Source organism: Acanthisitta chloris, unplaced genomic scaffold, assembly GCF_000695815.1.
Source record: "Acanthisitta chloris isolate BGI_N310 unplaced genomic scaffold, ASM69581v1 scaffold19382, whole genome shotgun sequence".
Taxonomy (NCBI): domain Eukaryota; kingdom Metazoa; phylum Chordata; class Aves; order Passeriformes; family Acanthisittidae; genus Acanthisitta; species Acanthisitta chloris.
The window spans coordinates 79,383-98,305 of record NW_008660126.1 but is presented as its reverse complement, the minus strand read 5'-3'; the positions used below and the strand labels follow the sequence as shown (position 1 = coordinate 98,305).

Here is an 18,923-nt window from a genome sequence, read left to right as displayed (position 1 = left end):
GGAGCCAGGAGAAGGCAACAGGCCACAGACCCTGATGGCAAGAAGCCTCCAGTGGACATCCCAGCAGAGAATGCACTCCCAGCCTGCACAGCAGGGAAGCAGCTCTGTCCACAGCTCAGAACTGGAATGGGTATTAACAGCTTGTGCCAGGCTCCTGACAAGTCATAGGAGCTGCTCCTGCAACAGCTGAAGCCAGCTAAATTGTTGACATCACACACATTTAATGCAGATTCCTCCACCAGGTCAACTTCCACACCCAACTTTTACAGAAGCAACATTGTCCACCAAGAGCACGGCAAGGAATTTCTCCTCTCCGGCATATTTAACTAACCTTTGGCCCACAGAGAACTGCAGGACATGAACTCTGACCTGATAGTTCACATCTGCCAGAGGTGCACAGAGGTTTGTCTGCTGAAATGCAAACCAGATGTCTGTACTGAACTGGTCTTTGGGAGCAAAACCATAACATGAACGACCTGCAGTGGTGGAGTGTATTTGTCTTCTATTATATGCCTGGATTTTTTCCCCACTCTGGCTAAGCTTCATCATTGGGAACACCTCCTTAACATGAACAAAAACAGCTTCTATTCACAATCACTGTGGTCCTTGAGGTCTAGAAATGGCATCTAACTATGTGCTGCTTCCAGTAGGGCTGATCTTGCAGGGCACACATCCTCCTGCCTATTTGTCACTGACCATTTTCCCAATACTGAAGACGTAATGAAGCCCCACGTTAATCCACGGTTGCAATCACTCGATAATTCATGCAATATTTAAGGCTAATACTCACAGCTCCAACACTCCTGGCGTAACAAAATGGAAAAAGAAAGATTTAATGCCATTTTTTAATAGGCATAGTTATGTCTCCACAGCGATAGTGTGTTCTACTTCACTCTTAGATGCATACTTTAGGGACAAATCAAACCAAAAATCAAATACATTTTGATTCATATCTCAGAGTGCATTAATTTGCCTTATGGCCTCTCATTTACCATTTTAAGTAGTGTTCTAATTGTTTATCATAAGTGTTTTTAACTATGAGGCAACAGATAAAGCAAGAGCAAATAAGGCAGAGACATTTAAGACAGCAAGAACTCACTTCATTACTAGAGATTCTCAACTGCTGTTTAATACAAAGCAGTCTGAAAGGCAAGAGGCACACAGCAGAACACACATTTTGCTGCTGTAAAGCACTAAATACAGAGCTTTTCCTTACAACTTTACAATATATTTCCAACTCCTTGGAAAAATTACTTCATAAGAGGGTTTTTGGTTGGGTTTTTTTTTTGGTTAAGAAACTACTTATAGACTTCTTTAGTGGAATTATTATGGTGCCCCACAAAAAGCATTAAAGAGGAACTGAGCTCAGACAGAGATACAACTGGAAGACTTTCATCCCTCTGGTTTGGAAAGCATTTCAACTATCCACAGCCATTTATCACAGCACAGAGGTGGAGAAGTATGAACATTTTAATAATAAAAAGGTGTCAAAGTTATTTCAAAGGAAGAATAAATCTTTGAAAAAAATCCCTTTGCACGATATGGGTCAGTTTATTAAATTAGGTGAGCCCATGATGAGTATCGCACAGCAAATGCTGTCTCAAGACATACCCCAAACACCTTCCTTGGGATGCTCAAGGAGCAGCAAGAGGACCACCCTGTTGTCCTGCCCTCTCTCCTAGGCTAACAACTCCCCCCACACTTGAAGAATGTTTTCACTCTGTTCAGAAGTTAAAATACCACAGAGTGATTGCAGTATTTTGTGGGATTTAAGTATGACGCCATCCACAATTTTTCAGAATTACACAAGCTCACATGTTTCCTGGGAAGGGATTCCAGGACATCATCTATTTTCTGCTGAACTAGATGCCAAAATATATGTATTAAAAGTTCTTATGCTATTCATCAAGGATATTTGAAATACTTTATAAACTTTTAATGAAGCTTTCAGTCGAGGTCTCAATGCAAAGGGTGAAATTATTGGTTTCATTGTATTGTTCACAGCTGTTCTGCCTTACATCACTCTTTTTTCTTTTTCCTTTGTTTCTTCCAACCATCAGAAGGAGTCTAAGCCTTACAGAAGATGGAAGGAACAGAAACAAAGTGGTTATTAACACAGAAGAGCAGTAGCTGTTCAAGAGTTCCAAAACCTAACAACTTTGTGAAAAGCTTTTTCCACAAATAGATAACTAATAAGATAAATCACATTTATTCTTGAAAAGACACCAAAACTCCCAGTTCTTGGTATGCTGCAGGATTTCTGCTGAGAAGATATTGAGGATCATCAGCATATTTTATAGTTACAGTGGCAACTCCTCTCACTTCTACAAGTCTCCTACCCCTTCTGACTGTCACACGAGAAATTAAGGCATCACCCAACAACGTGGAGCTCCCTCTCTCTCTCACAAAGGGAGAGAAGTTGCACATATTGGCTCAATCTGTATGCAGAGCTTTTGCCAGTGTTAAAAACCCAAATCTAGCACACATACCAGTGTATGATGGTGCACATGTGGTCACTTGTGCAAACATGTTGTACCGTCAGTAAAGAGGACGAGTATGAAAATGTCTATTACCATTTTCATTAATATTTTTTAATCAAACTTCAACCAAGTAGACTTCTCTATATGGATCACTGGGATTGCTTTTATATCCATTTTAATTCTTCAAGAAACATACCTGTGAGATATAACCAGGAGGCACATGAATAGGGGGAATGGATCCATTGGGTGACATCATGGGAACCTCGGCTGGTCCTAGTAGAAAGAGAGTAATAAGATATCAATTTTTTTCAGTTAAAAAAACCAGAATGATTGCTCAGAAAAGGCTAAAAATAGCTTTCTTTTTGAAACCTGCAATAACAAAATGAGCAGCTCCACTAATTTCTGGTATATGGAAAATGCCTTGTGCCATCGTTCTGAGAATAAGATCATTGTTCAATGACTTTACCATATATTCTGCTGAAATAATATTTTCATCATAAACCAGCTAGAACATAGACTTTATATTACCCACTGATCAACTTATACAGCATTAAGCAGTAACACAATATGTCCTTTAGCAGCCCACAATTCCTATATTGAAATCTGGTTAAGTTATTCTTGTCGAAGGCATAGGAGCAGGGAACAAAGCAGAAACTGTGCAGCCTGGAATTAGGCAGCTCCCAAGGAAAGCGTCCAATTGTAGCAAAAAAAAAAATCATCACATATGTGAAAAACTATCTATCTATTTAAGAATGCACAAAGACCAAATTCATTATCTCAGCTATTCAGACTAACCTTGGAATGTGGTTATACAAGCAAGAAGCTTATGGTTTCCACTCTGAAATCCAGCCCTGAACATGCAAGTTCCATTTTGAGGCACTGAGTACAAATACAACAAAGCAAGTGCCATAACCACTGGGCTTTTGCAAACGGAGCCTCACAGCTAAAAGAAAGTGTCTAGATAAAATGGAAATAGTTCTCTCAATTGCTCATTGATTCAGCCATTAACATCACACAGGGCAGTCAGTAAAACATCAAACAGATGTTTGCAATGAGAGTTTACTACTTGGAAAGAAAAATTAATTTCATTCCTTCCTTATTACACATTAAAATGCTGACACTAACTTGTTAATTAGCCCATTTGACCCCATGGTCAAACTCTTGAGAAGAGCTCGGCAAGACTGTGCTCCTTGTCATTTCAAATTGAATTTTAGCTTTGACTAACAACACAAAAGGTAACTTTATCACCTTCTCTGATGGAGAAGCCATCTAACATCTCCAAACCATATCACGTTCTAGGGAAGGAAGCTAAACACTAAAACATATGAAGGACTTCAGGCACAGATGGGATGTAATGGCTTGTAGGAGTGACTGCTCTTAAAATTTAGACAAATCTAATGAAATCCCCAAAGTGAATCACAGTCTGTTGTCTGATATCAGCAAAACCAGTGCACATTAAATTATCAGAGTCATTCCCTACCCATCTGCATTTTTATACTCATCAGGCTGCTTATGGTACAATCAGCAGAACTTGCTATCTCCCAAAACCCAAGTTACACAGGAATCCATCCAAGTTATTTTTATCTCCTCTGATCTTGGTTTGTTTTCCCTATCCAGTTATTTATAGTCTAATCAGCACCTACAGATTTTACTACTCACATCTAGAATTGAAATATGGTAATTTGTTACCAAGTGCATAAAGCACATGGAAACTCTGAAGTTGAAATTTAAAGAAGTCATTTTAGGTGTGTGGTTCTGCTACACTTCCCTATACTTAACTATGCAAAGAACTTCACCTATTCTACAGCCTCAGTAAAGGGGAAAAAAAAAAAGGTGTTATTACTTCCCCTTCTTACTCAGCTCATAAGATTCCCCTCACCCTTCACTCTGTTTATCTCTCCAGACAGCCAACAATTTTAGTGTCAGTGGAAAAACTTCAGCCTGAGCAATAAGTGATTACTAGGAAGGAGCTGCCACCTAAATGGTTCTATTTAAATCCATCAAAAGTATGAAGTGACAACTGGTTCAGAAGGAATTTTACAGAAATAATATTTGAGTAAATGTGTTTCCCTATAAAAAAAAAAATCTCTGCAAATTTCTTTTGAGGAATATGGGGGTTTATTTCTCTCTGAATCTAATTTGGTCTATACACACTGCCAAGTTTCACTCCACAGTGAGCTGAACAGTGTATCTATATGTAACAGCTGATACCAGTGAACACACAATGATGCTTTTCCTGGGGATATAATCCACACTAGATTATCAAGTGCTGTTTAGCTCTTCAGGACAGAACATGCCTGAGACCAGGCAAATGAATAGTTAACAGTTAATGTGACACATTCCTTGTCAGTGATTTCTCACACCTGAAAAACCACAAGAGAAACTGTCCTTATAAAATAAAAAAATCCTGAGTTCACCATTTAAGTAGACAGTAATTTAAAATGTTGCACATAAACGTTGCTTAATAGAATGAAGCTTTAATATATAACCTGTGTCAGCCCCTCACAAAACTCTCTACTTAGACTTGTATTGGCCCTAGTCAGTCTCTCTCAAAAATAGCTACTCTGACTTGGAAATAAAACTCAAAAATGGAACAGTTTTGGAGTTTCTACATACACAGCAGATAGACTATAAAACAAATAAGAAGCACTTCGCTCGGTATGCCTCATATCTGTCCTTCCAAACCTTGTGCCAACTGCTCATATGGAGTAGTGATCTACTTGCAGGAAGAAATAAACTCCCACACTTATACTGTTGACTGTAACACTTTCACTCCATTAAAAAAAAATAAATATTGTGTTTTATCATCAAAACGTGCACCCTGCAAGATGAGTCTTAACCTTGCCTATGACCCAACAAACTGTTAAAGTCATTTGGATAACAGGTTTTAAAAGACTGACAGCCTGGTGATTTGCAGCTAGATTTTGTTTCCAGTGCTTTGATTTCAGGGTTAGCCAAATGACTTTAGCACACATTATTGCATTCCTCTCATCAATGGTATCAAAACAACTTCAAGCGGTAGTGAGTAAAATGCAGACCCATCTCCACAGCACAATGAGTCCCAGCCATTATTAAAGACTATTCTTACAGGGAAAACATTCCCTAATTAACACTAAAATAAAAGCATACCTTCTTTTTGATTTGGGTTTTTTTTGGGGGGGGGGGGTTCAGTATTTTTGGTTATTTCAAGTATTTCTAAACTCTTAAAAGGCAGGTATTTAGAGCAGGATGTTCCTCAGCTGCTTGAATTCACAGGATGGATGTAAGTAACGTGTCCTCTGGGGAACTGGAACCTTGCAGGTTTTAATTGTAGCTCGTGGTTCAATACAAAATTTACTTCCAATGAGAAAAAGTCCATCCCTTCCAACACAGATGCTGCACACAGTACTTGCTTTAGTACTGCTTGAACCTGTTAACAAACAGAGGCTGTCTCCTGAGTTCCTAATGAAACTGAGCCAGAAGAGCTTGGCCACCTCTGCCGACAAAACTAGAGGCCAAATTCCACCCTGAGCTCCTTCACCATGAATACAGCACATCTCCATCAGCTTCTGGAGGGCTGCCCCAGAGTGCTGGGGCTGGCTCCATCTAAATTGCAAGTGCAAGGAAATTATTCCCCTTCCTCTGAAATAAGAGGAAAAGCAGAGGACCTACCATGCTGGAGGCACCCAAGACCATGTAGCCCAGGCAGGTGACAGACCCCACCTGTCCCCAGCTGCCAGACCACAAAGTTTTCCTATTTCTAACACGTTAATAATTAACAGACAATAAACGCATCAACTCAGTCACGTATTGTGGCAGAGCTAACTAACAGCTTGACACCCTTGTCAGGGCCTGTCCTCCTCTTCCAAGCCACATGCTCTCTCTGTCACTCCTCTGATAGCATGGAAGCTAATTATTTTGAACATTTCAGATAACCAAAAAGGTTTTGCAAATCTGTTACCTTTCTAAAAAACCCTGCACGTTTAGTCTAACAGAAATGACAAGAATCATTCTATTCCTTCTCGTGCCATGGTTTACTGGGTGAAGCTGCACATCAAAGCAGGACACGCTTCCACCTCTGTCTCCCACTTGCCCTGCCAAGAGGATGTTTCTGTCACACAGAGACTGACAGTTCTTCTGGACATTTTTATTCCTTCAGGAATCATGTCACAATGTACTTGAGAAACTTCTGTCCCAAGGTTTTCAGGGCTAATTATAGCCTTGGTTACAATCCATGACACTTACAAATTTCTTGTCTAAAACCAGTTTTGGGGTAAGAATGCTTTTTTCTTGTTCCCGAGTGACCTTTTATGCATGCATTAAAGATCACTTAAATCAGGGGTTTTTTTCCTTAAATTATAGAAGGCAAAATCTGGCATTTCAATTCTTCCAGTTATAGCAACACATCTTTCCCATTTCCTTCTTTCCACATAGCATTATAGAGCAAAGAAGTAATTTTACTACACCATTTTCCTTAGTGCTTATAGACCATCGCTCTTCTCCCTTTGTGACTAAATTACGTTCCCCACAGAATATTGTTCACATCCAGCTTCAGCACATGTTTTACTCCCTGTTTCTAGTGACTGTTTTGCATAGCTTATTACCAAGAGCAAAACCTACCAGGCTTTGTTATAAAGTTCCCATTCTGAGAGCAGTTATTGAAAACTCCCTGAAGCTCAGGAATTTCTTAGCCCTGTTTCCAGTAAACACGTACCAACTTACCATTTCATACCACAGTACCTGCAACTAGCAGAGAAACAATATGAAATTTAGTGATTTTGCACTTTTACCTTGATATTGAAGAATCCTGTACTTTTTAACAAGAAGAACCTACTGAAGGATGTAAGTAGAAAATGACATCCAGCAAGATAAATGCATTTTATTTTATAAACGTTAACGGTTATAAGTAACCCATGAAAAAATATTCTGCCTCCCCCTGATCCACAACAAATCTGGTATCACATCTTTCACATGGGGCACTTCTCAGGAAGTAAATCTATGGAGCAAGAGGTGTGACCAAACGAAAAGGAGAGATAATTAAAGGGCAAATTGGCCTGCTTTGCTAAAACAAATGACCCAGGGCTTGCTGACCTTGGCTGGGACCCAAGGGTTTGCATTTTCACATGGATGAGCAGCTGTTCCGGAACAATTTCCTCAATGAAACAAGCACAAACAGGCTCCCTGTCAGGCACACGTGTCTTCTCCCTCCACTTGGTTATTCTCAAAGCAGCTTATGGACCAAACAAGGTGATGACAAGGAACACAAAAAAAAATCCTGGATCCTTCCATTCATTTTCTCTCCTCTGCAGCAGAGCTGAGGTGTTTTTCCCAGCCTTTGGGCCACAGCCTAAAGCTGCTTGTTAGCACAGGCAAACATGAGTGTGTCAGGTCACTTTATAAAAAGCTTTAAAGTAGGATGTAATGAGCTTTCAGGTACAAATGTCCCCACAATTTTGAGGTGTACTGTCTCCTAGACAAGAGCTAATTCAGACTCTAACTTAACTCTCCTCACGTACAGCACAAGGCAGAGGAACAGTCAACTCCCAGGTGTCTCAAGTTCCTAGGACACAGGGTCTTAAATCTGCTGCTGATTAAGATCCAAATACTTTGTCCTTAGATGAGTGTAAATTTGTAGATTAAACCAGTACCACATTAGAGAGAAAAGGAGCAGCTTTAACAATAGTAAGTGCTTGAGGGGATAAAATGACAGCTTTAAAAAATATCTTTGGAGAACTCTGAAATGACAAAAAAATCCACTCACGCTGCATTCAACCTGCCATTGGCAGGGTTGTGAAAGGTTATAAAATAATGTTATCAAAAACCCTGTGCCTTGATAAATGGTAAGGAATGTGTCCAGCACTTGGCCATCCTCATAGCACCAGCTCATGCCTGAAGGCAGCACCACACAGAGAGCTTTATCCTGCTTATCCATACACATTTGTCAATTTTTTTAAGACAACCTCATCTGCACACAAAGATGAGAATAAAAGGATGCCTGTCACACGTCCATTCACACTGTCTGGCACTTCAACTGCTTATTTTCTATTCAGATCACAGTTTAGCTGTGTGAAGTAATTCCTTCACCTTGTAAGAGCAGTACAAAATCATTACCAAGTCCCTCAAGTTTAACAGAAATGGCTCCATGGATTTCAAATGATCTTGGATCCCACACAAATGACTAATTAAACACAAATGAAACAGGCAAAAGGGGAAAAAAAATCAGCCTGAAGACTCCTGCACCAGCATGGTTTAACCACTGAACAAAGTTACCTCTGTACGTGCAAACACTGCGTTTGACAGTGGAGACAGGAGCACTTTTGATGTAGGTAAAAGGCACTTCTTGAACTCCTTTGCAATGTCTATGGCAAGAAGCTCTTCTATAAATCCTGGGGCTAGATTAGAAGAGGTCACAAACATAACAGACCTTTACCCACTCCACCAGATTATCAAGTCAATTTTCCGTAAATATAAGTAGAAATAAAACGCAACAACGATTTAAGTTATAAAATATACGTTGGTGTCTTGGCAATTCAGTGCATGATCATTATCAACACCAAACTGCAAATCCCCTCTGCTCGGTTGACACACTCAGCCCCTGGACCTTCCAGCCAGGGACCCGACAGAACCAGCCAGGCTCCAGCCTGGGTCTGACTGATGCTTTCAACATGTGCAGACAAACTCGCTGGACCAAACATCAAATCAAACTACTCAGAGATCTGTGCCAAACGCATCAGGCAGACAGCTCCCGGAGCATTTTCTGGCTTATTTACATCATGGCACCTTTGCTGTTTACACTAGAGGCTCTTGAAAGCCGTTTGTTTTCCCGGTGTTTGCTACTTGACCTGCTACACACAGCAGGAGGCTCAAGCACATTCAATCTGGAGTTAAACAACAGCACTCTGCGCTTTAATGTAAGAACCACAAGATTCCTACTCGGCGGCGTGTTATTTTGCAAAGTGTGTCTCCCAGATGTTGTATTCTGGTTTGGGGCATATTCTAGAAATAACAGAGTAACCTGTAAAAACAGGAAATTAACTGAAATCTATCAGTTGCCCCGAACATGCCCTGTCCAAAGCTACCACAGCACCACAGCAGTCACACAGCAGCATTATTGCACCTGAATTCCAAGAGGAAGTTAAATCCTCACTTTTATCCACCACAGAACTAAGAATTAATAAGTTTTCAAACATGAAACGTTTGATGTTTCAAACACAAACTGTATTGCATTTGGAGATACTCATCCCAAGAGGGTAAAGAGTTGTCCCACTCCTCACCTGCCAATCCTGCACCTTGGGTTTGGGGTTCTCCACACTTCACTGATATAACAAGCAGAGAAGAGCCCAGCACAAGGCCAAAAGGCTGTTTAGTAGGCTGGCACATCTCCCCCTTGTGCATCCAACAGCTTCCCCTCCTGCCATGGGGCTGGAGGGGGAGCAGGAAGCACCCAGGGGACAAGGACCCTGTCCTGCAGGTGGGACTATCCTCCACCAGCAATAAAGCACCAGTAACCATGCTCTGCAGTGATGATTAAACTTACACGTTACAAGAAACTCTGACAATATAAACCTCACTGAAGTCTTTAAAACAGGTTAGACAAGAAAACTTGTTCAACCACAGAGAACAGAGATGGACGAGATGGATTCTTCAAGTCTCTTGCTGTTCTTCTGCATTCCCAGGTAAGCTTTGTTTCTTTTTCAAACAAGAGCCAAATATCATTCTAGAGTTTCAGTTTATGAGCAATATTTTCAAGTGGAACATTTTTTGTTGTTGTTTTGAATAGAAATGGAGTATTTTCCTGCTCAAATCTGAACAAACAAGTTGGACTCTTTTGCTAAAATAAACCTTTTCTGATGGTTGGCTTACCAGTGGCTACTGCAAAAACACTTGCAAAGAGTATGTTGCAATACTTCAAGCACTGAAAATAAGTATATTCCCATGGCAATTCACCAGATGGGCTACAGATTGTAAATCATAGATGTCTAGACTGAAGCACAAGAGACAAACATCTGTCTAAAATCAGTTCACTTGAATGGCAAATACTGTTAAATAAATTAGGACTACTTTGGAAACAAAGAACAACCAACTACGTTGAAAACATCTGAAATTAATCCATTAGCACACAAGCCACAACACAACAACCTGAAACTGCAGAGACACTCATTTCGTGAGAAATACTAGCCCAAGATGACAGCCTGACATCTGAGGCAGGAGGACAAAAGTGTTTCTGTGACCCAGCACCATGTTACCCCATGAGGACTCACGAATCCATCCCCAGAACATCTGGCTGCAGCAGCGTTGTTATTCTCCTCTCTTCACAAATGAAACTGTGGGACAAAGAACTGAAATGCCTGATGCAGGGTCACACAGGAAGCTTGTGGGAACGTAACTGGACACAAACCCAGAATAGGATTTAGGTCATAAAGCAATACTTAAGCCTGAATATAACTTCAGACTGTTAAAAAAAATGTAGGGTATCACACAGAAGAACACTCTGTTTCGGAAAAAATAAGTCTTCCTCATATCTACTAACTTCTTTTTCCTTTACATAACTCTGTTTTACAATAGAAATATGTCAGAATGTCCCTGGATGAATAGAGAGAACAGCACTACCAAGAAAGGTGAGAGAGAAGAGACGTTGGACAGAAAACTGTAGCCTGACCCTTGCAGGAGGATCCAAGAGAGAAAAGGAGACCATAAAGCTGAATTTGGAAATGGGGAAAACCCATCACATAACTACTGCTGACCCAAGCAAACAATGGGAGAGCTCTGACAGCATCAGGCTTCACTCCAGAATCAAAAAAAATCTCATTTATCAAGTTTTTACACTGCTAAGGCTTTGAACAGCAAAAGGAGGATTAGGATCCTCCAGCTGAGCTTCCCACCAGACCCATATAACCAGTGCACTGCCTTTTAACGAGAACTCAGGTGAAACAGATGTCATGAAATGAGAATTATTTTATTTTTGCACCAGTCATTATCAGTATTATCATTTACATACACTACAACACTATTTGTCTGATATCAATAGAAGATATTTATTTTTACAAAGACAACCAACAAGCCATGAGAACATGCCAAGGAGGGAAATTCAACTATAAACACGATTTTCCCTCTGCAATTTTGAGACGGCTCTTCAACACATTCTAGTGATGCAAATGCTTTTTGGGGAGGGTGTGTGCATGTGTCAGCTCTCAGGCACATTTATAAAAGGGCATTCAGTTGCAAAAGGTTTTGTTCTCTGCAACAGGTTTATACAAACACTAAGCACTCAGCTTTGCGCACAGCTTCCATCAAAGGCAGCAATAATTAGACAACACCACTTTTCTGCAACATTAGAAGAAAATGCTCCAATTATTCATAATATAATTATTGCATTCCCATGGCAACACCAGAAGGAATGAACAATCAGCACCAGACCCAAACCTGGCCAACAATAAAGTTACACAGTATGTTCTCTTCCATCTGCCCCAAACAAGGCAGCAATTAGGCGATGGCTATTCTTTACCTGTCCACCCACAGGGAGAAATATCATCCAGCCAGCAAAAACTAAAGCAAAACTCAACTCTCCACCACCCAGCACTGCCACAGTGCCACCCATCATTGTCACAGGGCTGGCGAGTTTTATTCATGACATGTTTGAATCCTGGACTTGAGTGAATCATCAGAAACTCACTATTTGAATGTGCTCATCAAAAACATAGCAGCTAATATCCACCTGCCACCAACAAACACTATCGTGTGAGGGTGGGGAGGGAAGGAGAATCATCAGCACTGTTAGTACTCAGATACGTGCTGGGCTATTTTGTGAGGCTTATTCTCCCTGGAATATAAGCACATTACACATATACATGTATTTTATATATACATATATATTCGGTAACTATTAAAAGAAAATTTCACTATATTTCATATTTTCTGTCCCTCTCTTAAGAGTTTTATTACAATACTGCACTTACACCAGAATAACCTGGAAAACAATGCATGCTAAACTGTGAAGTGTGACAATCAGTGCAGTGCTCAGGAATGCTCTCAGTGAGCCCAGGAGTTTCCCAGGTGACCTTTGCTCACATTAGAGGGAGAGCCATCTCCTCCCTTCCTTCACAATGGTTTCACAATCCTGAAGTAGCTCATTAAAAATTAAAAAATAAAAAGCTGCATCTTAAGTAGGGAAGCCACAACCAGAACATCATTTTCCTGGACCAGTGAAGCAGACAAGTATTTCCCTGAAACACGAAGCTGCCAGAGCAGCAGCTCTCCTTGAGCCTCTCCTGACTGATGCAGCTTCTTCAGCATCTCCAGTGACCAAAGCTCCATGAAATCCCCAGCCTGTGCCTTCCATTGCCTACCTGCTTTTGCACTGGAAATGTGTCCAACTTGCATTTCTTAACATTTTTGCTTGTTCACTCTCCACTCATGACAGTGGAGCCTTCTATTATTTTGAGTCCAATGACCTTTTCTGAGAGCCCCCACCTTCCCCCCTTCACTTTGCCTGCCCTTCCATAGCCCAAACAAAACCAATTTTTCAAGCTTTTCTCATAGCTCACGTTTACAGAGCTCTGATTCTCTTGGCTGCTGTTCTCTGAACCTCTTGCAGTCATGCCAAACCAAAAGGAAGTAGCTCAAATCCCACCACAGAGCCACCTGAATCCCAAACAAGGCAGAAGAAGGTGCTTACACTGGTTCCTCCTCACCTGTTCTGCTCCTTCCTGCAGCTCTCAGCTACCTGGTGGCTGTCCCAGGGAAGGTACTAACTTGCTCTTTCACATCCTGCTCTCATTTATAAACACTAAAGGTGAGGAGGAAGGCTGTGACTCACCAGGTTGTGTCTGAAGGGCCCTGTCATCCTCCCCTCATTTTCACTTCGTTTCTCATATTTCAGTGCTGAGCCACTTCGAGGACCACGTTAGCTGAGCTGTATTTAAAACATGCCTCTGGGCTACTGACAGCATTGCACCCTTCAAAAAATAAATCATAAATTCTTATTTTCCCATGTCCCCAGATAAAATATCCTATCACACAGCATGATGGAGTGAGGGATGGAGATGGGGAGAGTGAGACTCTTTCTATATAAATTAACTGCCAATGAGAAACAACTATAGTGGAATTAACTAAATTCTTCTAATCACTAAAATAACACTTCTAACCTAAAAATAAGGGATCTAGGACAGTTTCTCCATAGCACGTCTGAAATACTCTGAATTTTTAGATGCAATAAAGGGAGTTTTTTGTCAGCTATAGCAACTGGGAAACTAATTTATTACCCAAAACATTCATCAGGCAGCTTGATAGAGATTAAAAGACCCCTGTCCTCTGGGGAGTGAGCATTTCAACCAGCCATCACTCTTCAGACGTTATTAAAATGTTTTCAAACACACGAGTAAAAAGCTTTCCTTTCAGGGTTCCCATGTCCTCAGTGTGCCCGTCCCAGCTGAGGAAGAAAAGCTGTGCCTTGCCCAAGGCTGCCTCTGCTCAGGAGGCTCCATGGGTGCAGTTGTGTTGGAATAATCCCATTGCTGGGGCCCTTCCCAGGCTAAGGAGGTTCCCAGAGGGATTACCCCACCATGACAACTCCACCCGCAGGGTCTGGAATTTGCAGAAAGGGAGTGGGGTGCGGGGAGAAGGGATTTAGCCACTTTGCAACTATTCAAGGAATGCTCTTGATTTCCTCTTAACAACCTTAGGTTGAAAAACTGTCTTCTGAACTATCTGAATTTCTGCTTCAGCCTTATTGTTGGGATCTAACATTTCAGTGAAGTAAGTGAAGAGTCCAAAAGGGGAGGGAGAGGAAGTGGCAACTTAGAAAATATAATAGTGACTTTTTATAAAAAATAGATACAATTTTCAAAGAGTAAAATTCTGAAACACATCTTTGGTCCCTGTGGCTGCAGGGGGCCATGTGCCAACAAGTGCAAGGACTATGTGTGCCCAAAGAGAAATGCACAGAAGTCTTGACTTAATCTTAGAATCACAGAATGGTCTGGGTTGGAAGAAACCTTAAAGATTATCTAGTTCCATCCCCCACCATGGGCAGGGACACCACCCACTAGACCAGGTTGGTTCAAGCCCCATCCAGCCTGGCCCTGAACACTTCCAGGGATGAGACAATCTGATTAAAACACAAATCTCACCCACCCTGCTTCATGGCAATTGTTTTTAAGCATTTAAAAATGACAAAGAAAGTCTCTCTTCCTAGCATTTCTGTATCTAAACAACTACCAAATGTTCATGTTCTAAGGTATAAACAATTATTTCTGTTCAAAAATCTCTCTTAAATCTGAATGGTATTTCTACACCCTCAAGACTATATGTAAATACAACTGTGCAACTTGTGTGCTGTGCCCACAAAGTGCTTCACTATCAAAAGGAGGAAGAAATCCACAGGCATGTTCTTCCTTTTCTTTCTCCTCACTTCCACTCAAGCACTGAACAGCACCTTTTTTACTTCTAAACCATTTCAGTGATCAGGCAGCACAGCCAACAGCAGCAGCAGCAGCAGCGATGAAGGGACAGGAATACCTGGAGTCAGTGTGGCTGCACATCCAACATATTGGGCTAACAGGGAGCAACAACAACTCTCTGGGTCACACCAATTCGTGCATTAGCCCTCCCAGCACAAAATTAAAAAAGCTAAAATAACGAAAACAATTTGTCCTGGTGACTCAGAGTCTCCACGGCCGAAGAAAGCTCTGTTTCTGTAACACTGCATCATGCTGGCTTCAGAGCTATTCTCATGGGGCTCAGGCTCGTGACTCAACTGTTTTCCCCTGTATTTGCTCATGCAGTTACCCATCAAGTTGTTACTGAAATCTGCACACATCATGAGATCTGGCTATGAAGCAAATAATTGAGAAAAATTAGTATCACTGGAGGATATATTTAAAAAAATATTATTTTCCTTGGAAGTCTTGAAATCACAACTCATCAACCTTTCTGGTTAAACACTGCCTTGTTTACCACAAGCCTTTCTGATGTTCAGATTGCAACAATGTTCAGCAACTCATTGGGAAATATCAGAATAAAGCATCCTGGAGAAAACAAGCCTCATGCACTGCTGCTTTCTTTGCTGGGAGTATTTAACAGGTTCACCTAATTATGTTAAACTCAGAACAGTGTTCCTCAGCTTCTATCTCACTTCTAAATCTGCTGCTTTTATTTCAGACCTGGAAATGGGATTCTGTCCAAGAAAGATAATGCATTCAGAAAAAATTCCTCATGCCACAGACATGTCGTTCTCCAATAAGCTTCTTGTCTTTATTTGCAGCATCCCTAGAGACCTAATACAGAGATTTATTTTTTTTTCAAAAGCAGAGTTCAAGTCTGGACCATGAGCTCCTCACCTCTTTTTTTTTCTGGTCTTTCTGTTGCGTATTACCTGGATCACACACCTGGACTCTGAATTTTATGTCCAGGTTACCCCAGCCTTGGAAGGCAAGTTAGCCTTTGATTTGTAGGCAATGACTCCATCTGCCAGAGAACCTGAACATACGACCTGAAATACTTTATCCTGAACCCCAGACATGTGCTAGTGGAACAGTCTGGCACAACAGAATCACAGCCCCCTCACCTATTTGCCAGAGAAAAACTTAGCATCAAAAATTACCTCTGGCACATAATCGCATTGAAGAACCTCTAAACCCCAACACACATTACCTTGTAAGCTGTAATACCCCTCATAGGAGAGCACAGCAAAGAATCAGAAAACTATCAGACACTGCCATATCAAGAGAGAGAATCAGGAAACGAAATAAATTGTAGTGATGCTCAGCTCTTTGACCACTAAATCACTTCCTCAATATCTAAGATTCAGTAAGTCATATAACAACCTAGAGTCACAGTGGAAGAAAACAACAAAGAATTCTCTGAAAAAAATGTGGTTTGTCACTCTGTGTTTCGCTCTGCATCTGAGTTACATTAAATCAATATAGTTTGCATTAAGGAAATTATCTTTTCTAAAAACTTTGCTGTGTCATCATAATAGAAATATTATTCCACGCCACATATTTTAGAGATTTGCCTCCTTTCTCTCTCTCTCATTTCTGGATGTCTGTGCACAGATATACACACACGTCATACATCAAATAATTCTGAAAATTATAATAACAATTATAGTAAAAAACTTATGCTGCCATACATGGGATAATTCTGAAAAAAATTAGAACAGTGAAATTTTAACCCATAAATTTGTGGTCATAAAAGATTTTCATCTATCCCCTGCAACAACACTCTAAATACACCTAAGCAAAATCCTGGAGGATGTAAAATGCCCTATAATGGTCCATTCAGAAAAATATTTATAGTGACTGGATGCACAGAAGAATTTTCACTTTTCCAAATTCATCCAAAACCAAGGACATCACTATGCCAAAACAGTAACTGGTGACAACTTTCAAGCAAGTTGAAGTAATTTTCCAACCAAGACTTTTCTATAGAAAAGACAAGTTTGCCAGAAACAAAATATTTCATGGGAAAACCCTCATGACACTCTAATGAGAACAAGGCAGTCTTTCAAGTGACACGCACTAGCCACTCTGGAGGCTCTCCCACTGGCTACCAGGAATTCAAAAGACCTGACAAGCTAAAGACACTTTCAGGATCCTCTTGTGCCTACTACAGCAAAGCCAACTGAGAGGAACCAGTGGCCTTCTGGGGGTTACTCTGGGCTGTCCTGCCCCGGCTATCAGTCCTCCGATAAAAATACATTATGTTCTGAAATGCCAAATGCAGAAAGCCACAACTTGGCACAATATGTGGGTACCACTGTCTTTATAGCTGGTATTGCAGCCAGGCAAGGCGCCAGCCACAGGAGCCCACCAGTCTGATTCTGGGTTAGCTGCTGGTACCAGATCTACAGGGATAATTCATACACTTCCATGCTCAGGTTTCAATCTTCCTACAAAGATCACTCTGGTCTGCATTTTGGTTGGATGTGTGCATAACTAAACACTTCCTTATAGGCTACTCTGATTGAAAATTGGGCTTCTGACTATCAAGACATATATGATAAAGGATAAGTGATCATCTGGTGACAATCACTCTTGTGATTTAACTTTCCCCACTTTAAGATAAATAAAAGCTTCTTAACATCATACACTTATGGACAGTTTATATCCCAATATACTGTACTGAATCCATTAGCCAGAACCATTTACAGGTATTTCACTGACCTGTGCACCACATCCAGATATTTTATCAGCATCATATAGTCTAGTAAACTACACAAACCTCAGGGAGTGAATAACTTCCCCATACAATTTATAACACATGAGTAGAGCTTATAAACACTCAGACGTGGTTAATTTTTTTCTTTACATTTTCTCACTATAAATGATTGACTATAGTTTATGTCCATACTGCCTGGGAATGAGCTGTCACTATAGAAACAGTGACAGCAGTGAAGTCCTTCCTCCCTCTCCCGCACACAAAAGTCCCGGAACAAACACGTTCTTGTTGTTTCTTAGATAATGTGTGCACACTGTCAAGTCCTGAGCACAATTCAGGACTTTCCATTTGGTTTTAAGATGCAATTTTTATTGCCAGCAACTCATGCTCTTCACATCAGCTTTTTCTTCCATGTAAAAAGGTCCCTAACTTTGGAATTGCAAAATTGCTTGTGAAGCATTCTGAAAACAAAAATAGATGAGCACTGCACTTAAAGGAATTATAATCCATGTTTATTTAAGTTAGATATAAATATAGTTCGGGAATGGGAGAATGTTGCTTGGGGGAGGGAAGGGAGCAAGGGTGAAATTTTGCTTGTGCTGCAAAGAGCCTCAAGTTACTATACTATGTACTGTATTTTTCAGATCGACTCACCAGAATCATATCAAGTTATCTACAACCAAATATCAGATGCAGAGAGTTAAGCTTGTATAAAATCCTTTGACTTCAGTCAGATAAGCTTGCACAGGTAATGGATCACTTAATGCAAATATTGCTGTGGAATCAGGCATTACTATGGTAATTTTCCAAAACACAAGTAATGTTTACAAACTGCAGCTGAAGGCTTAGAAGATGAAAAGAGTTATTTTACAAACACTATATTAGTCTCTTTTAGAAAAGAGTTGTGATGAACTTGTTAGTGACAGCAAATGTTTTTTCAAAATAAACTGAATGGCATGTTAAAAATGCGCATTGACAATTTCTCTTTCAAGAAGCAGTAGATACAGCAACATTTCATTGTGAAGAAAAGTTTCAATCTAAAAATATAGCAACAAATAGTAGAAATCCCGTCGCTTCTCCTTAACTTCCTTCCCTTTCTGAACCCCTGCATTAAGGCGCTGCTCTCATACGGTCACTAAAGGTTTTTTGACATTGCAGAAGGCTGAAAGGAATATTTCTCTCTCTCTCTCGCATTCAGAAAGCCTGAGCACAAGAGGAGCTATTCAAGCCGTGATGGAGTGCCTCACAGAGACTGCAATATGTTCCCAGTTGGCAAGCAGAGATCTGTTTGGACAGTGAGCCCAG

At 40.6% G+C, this 18,923-nt stretch overlaps 1 protein-coding gene across 1 annotated transcript in view; it reads right to left on the bottom strand.

The window, feature by feature from the left end:
* FNDC3B (fibronectin type III domain containing 3B) overlaps window positions 1–18,923 on the bottom strand; it is a gene marked incomplete at its 3' end in the record, with an annotated part of 118,097 nt that overhangs the window by 57,527 nt on the left and 41,647 nt on the right. Inside the window, exon 3 of the mRNA XM_009069710.1 lies at window positions 2,677–2,753. Coding sequence (XP_009067958.1) covers window positions 2,677–2,753 — 77 coding nt within the window. The remainder of the gene's footprint in view (window positions 1–2,676; window positions 2,754–18,923) is intronic.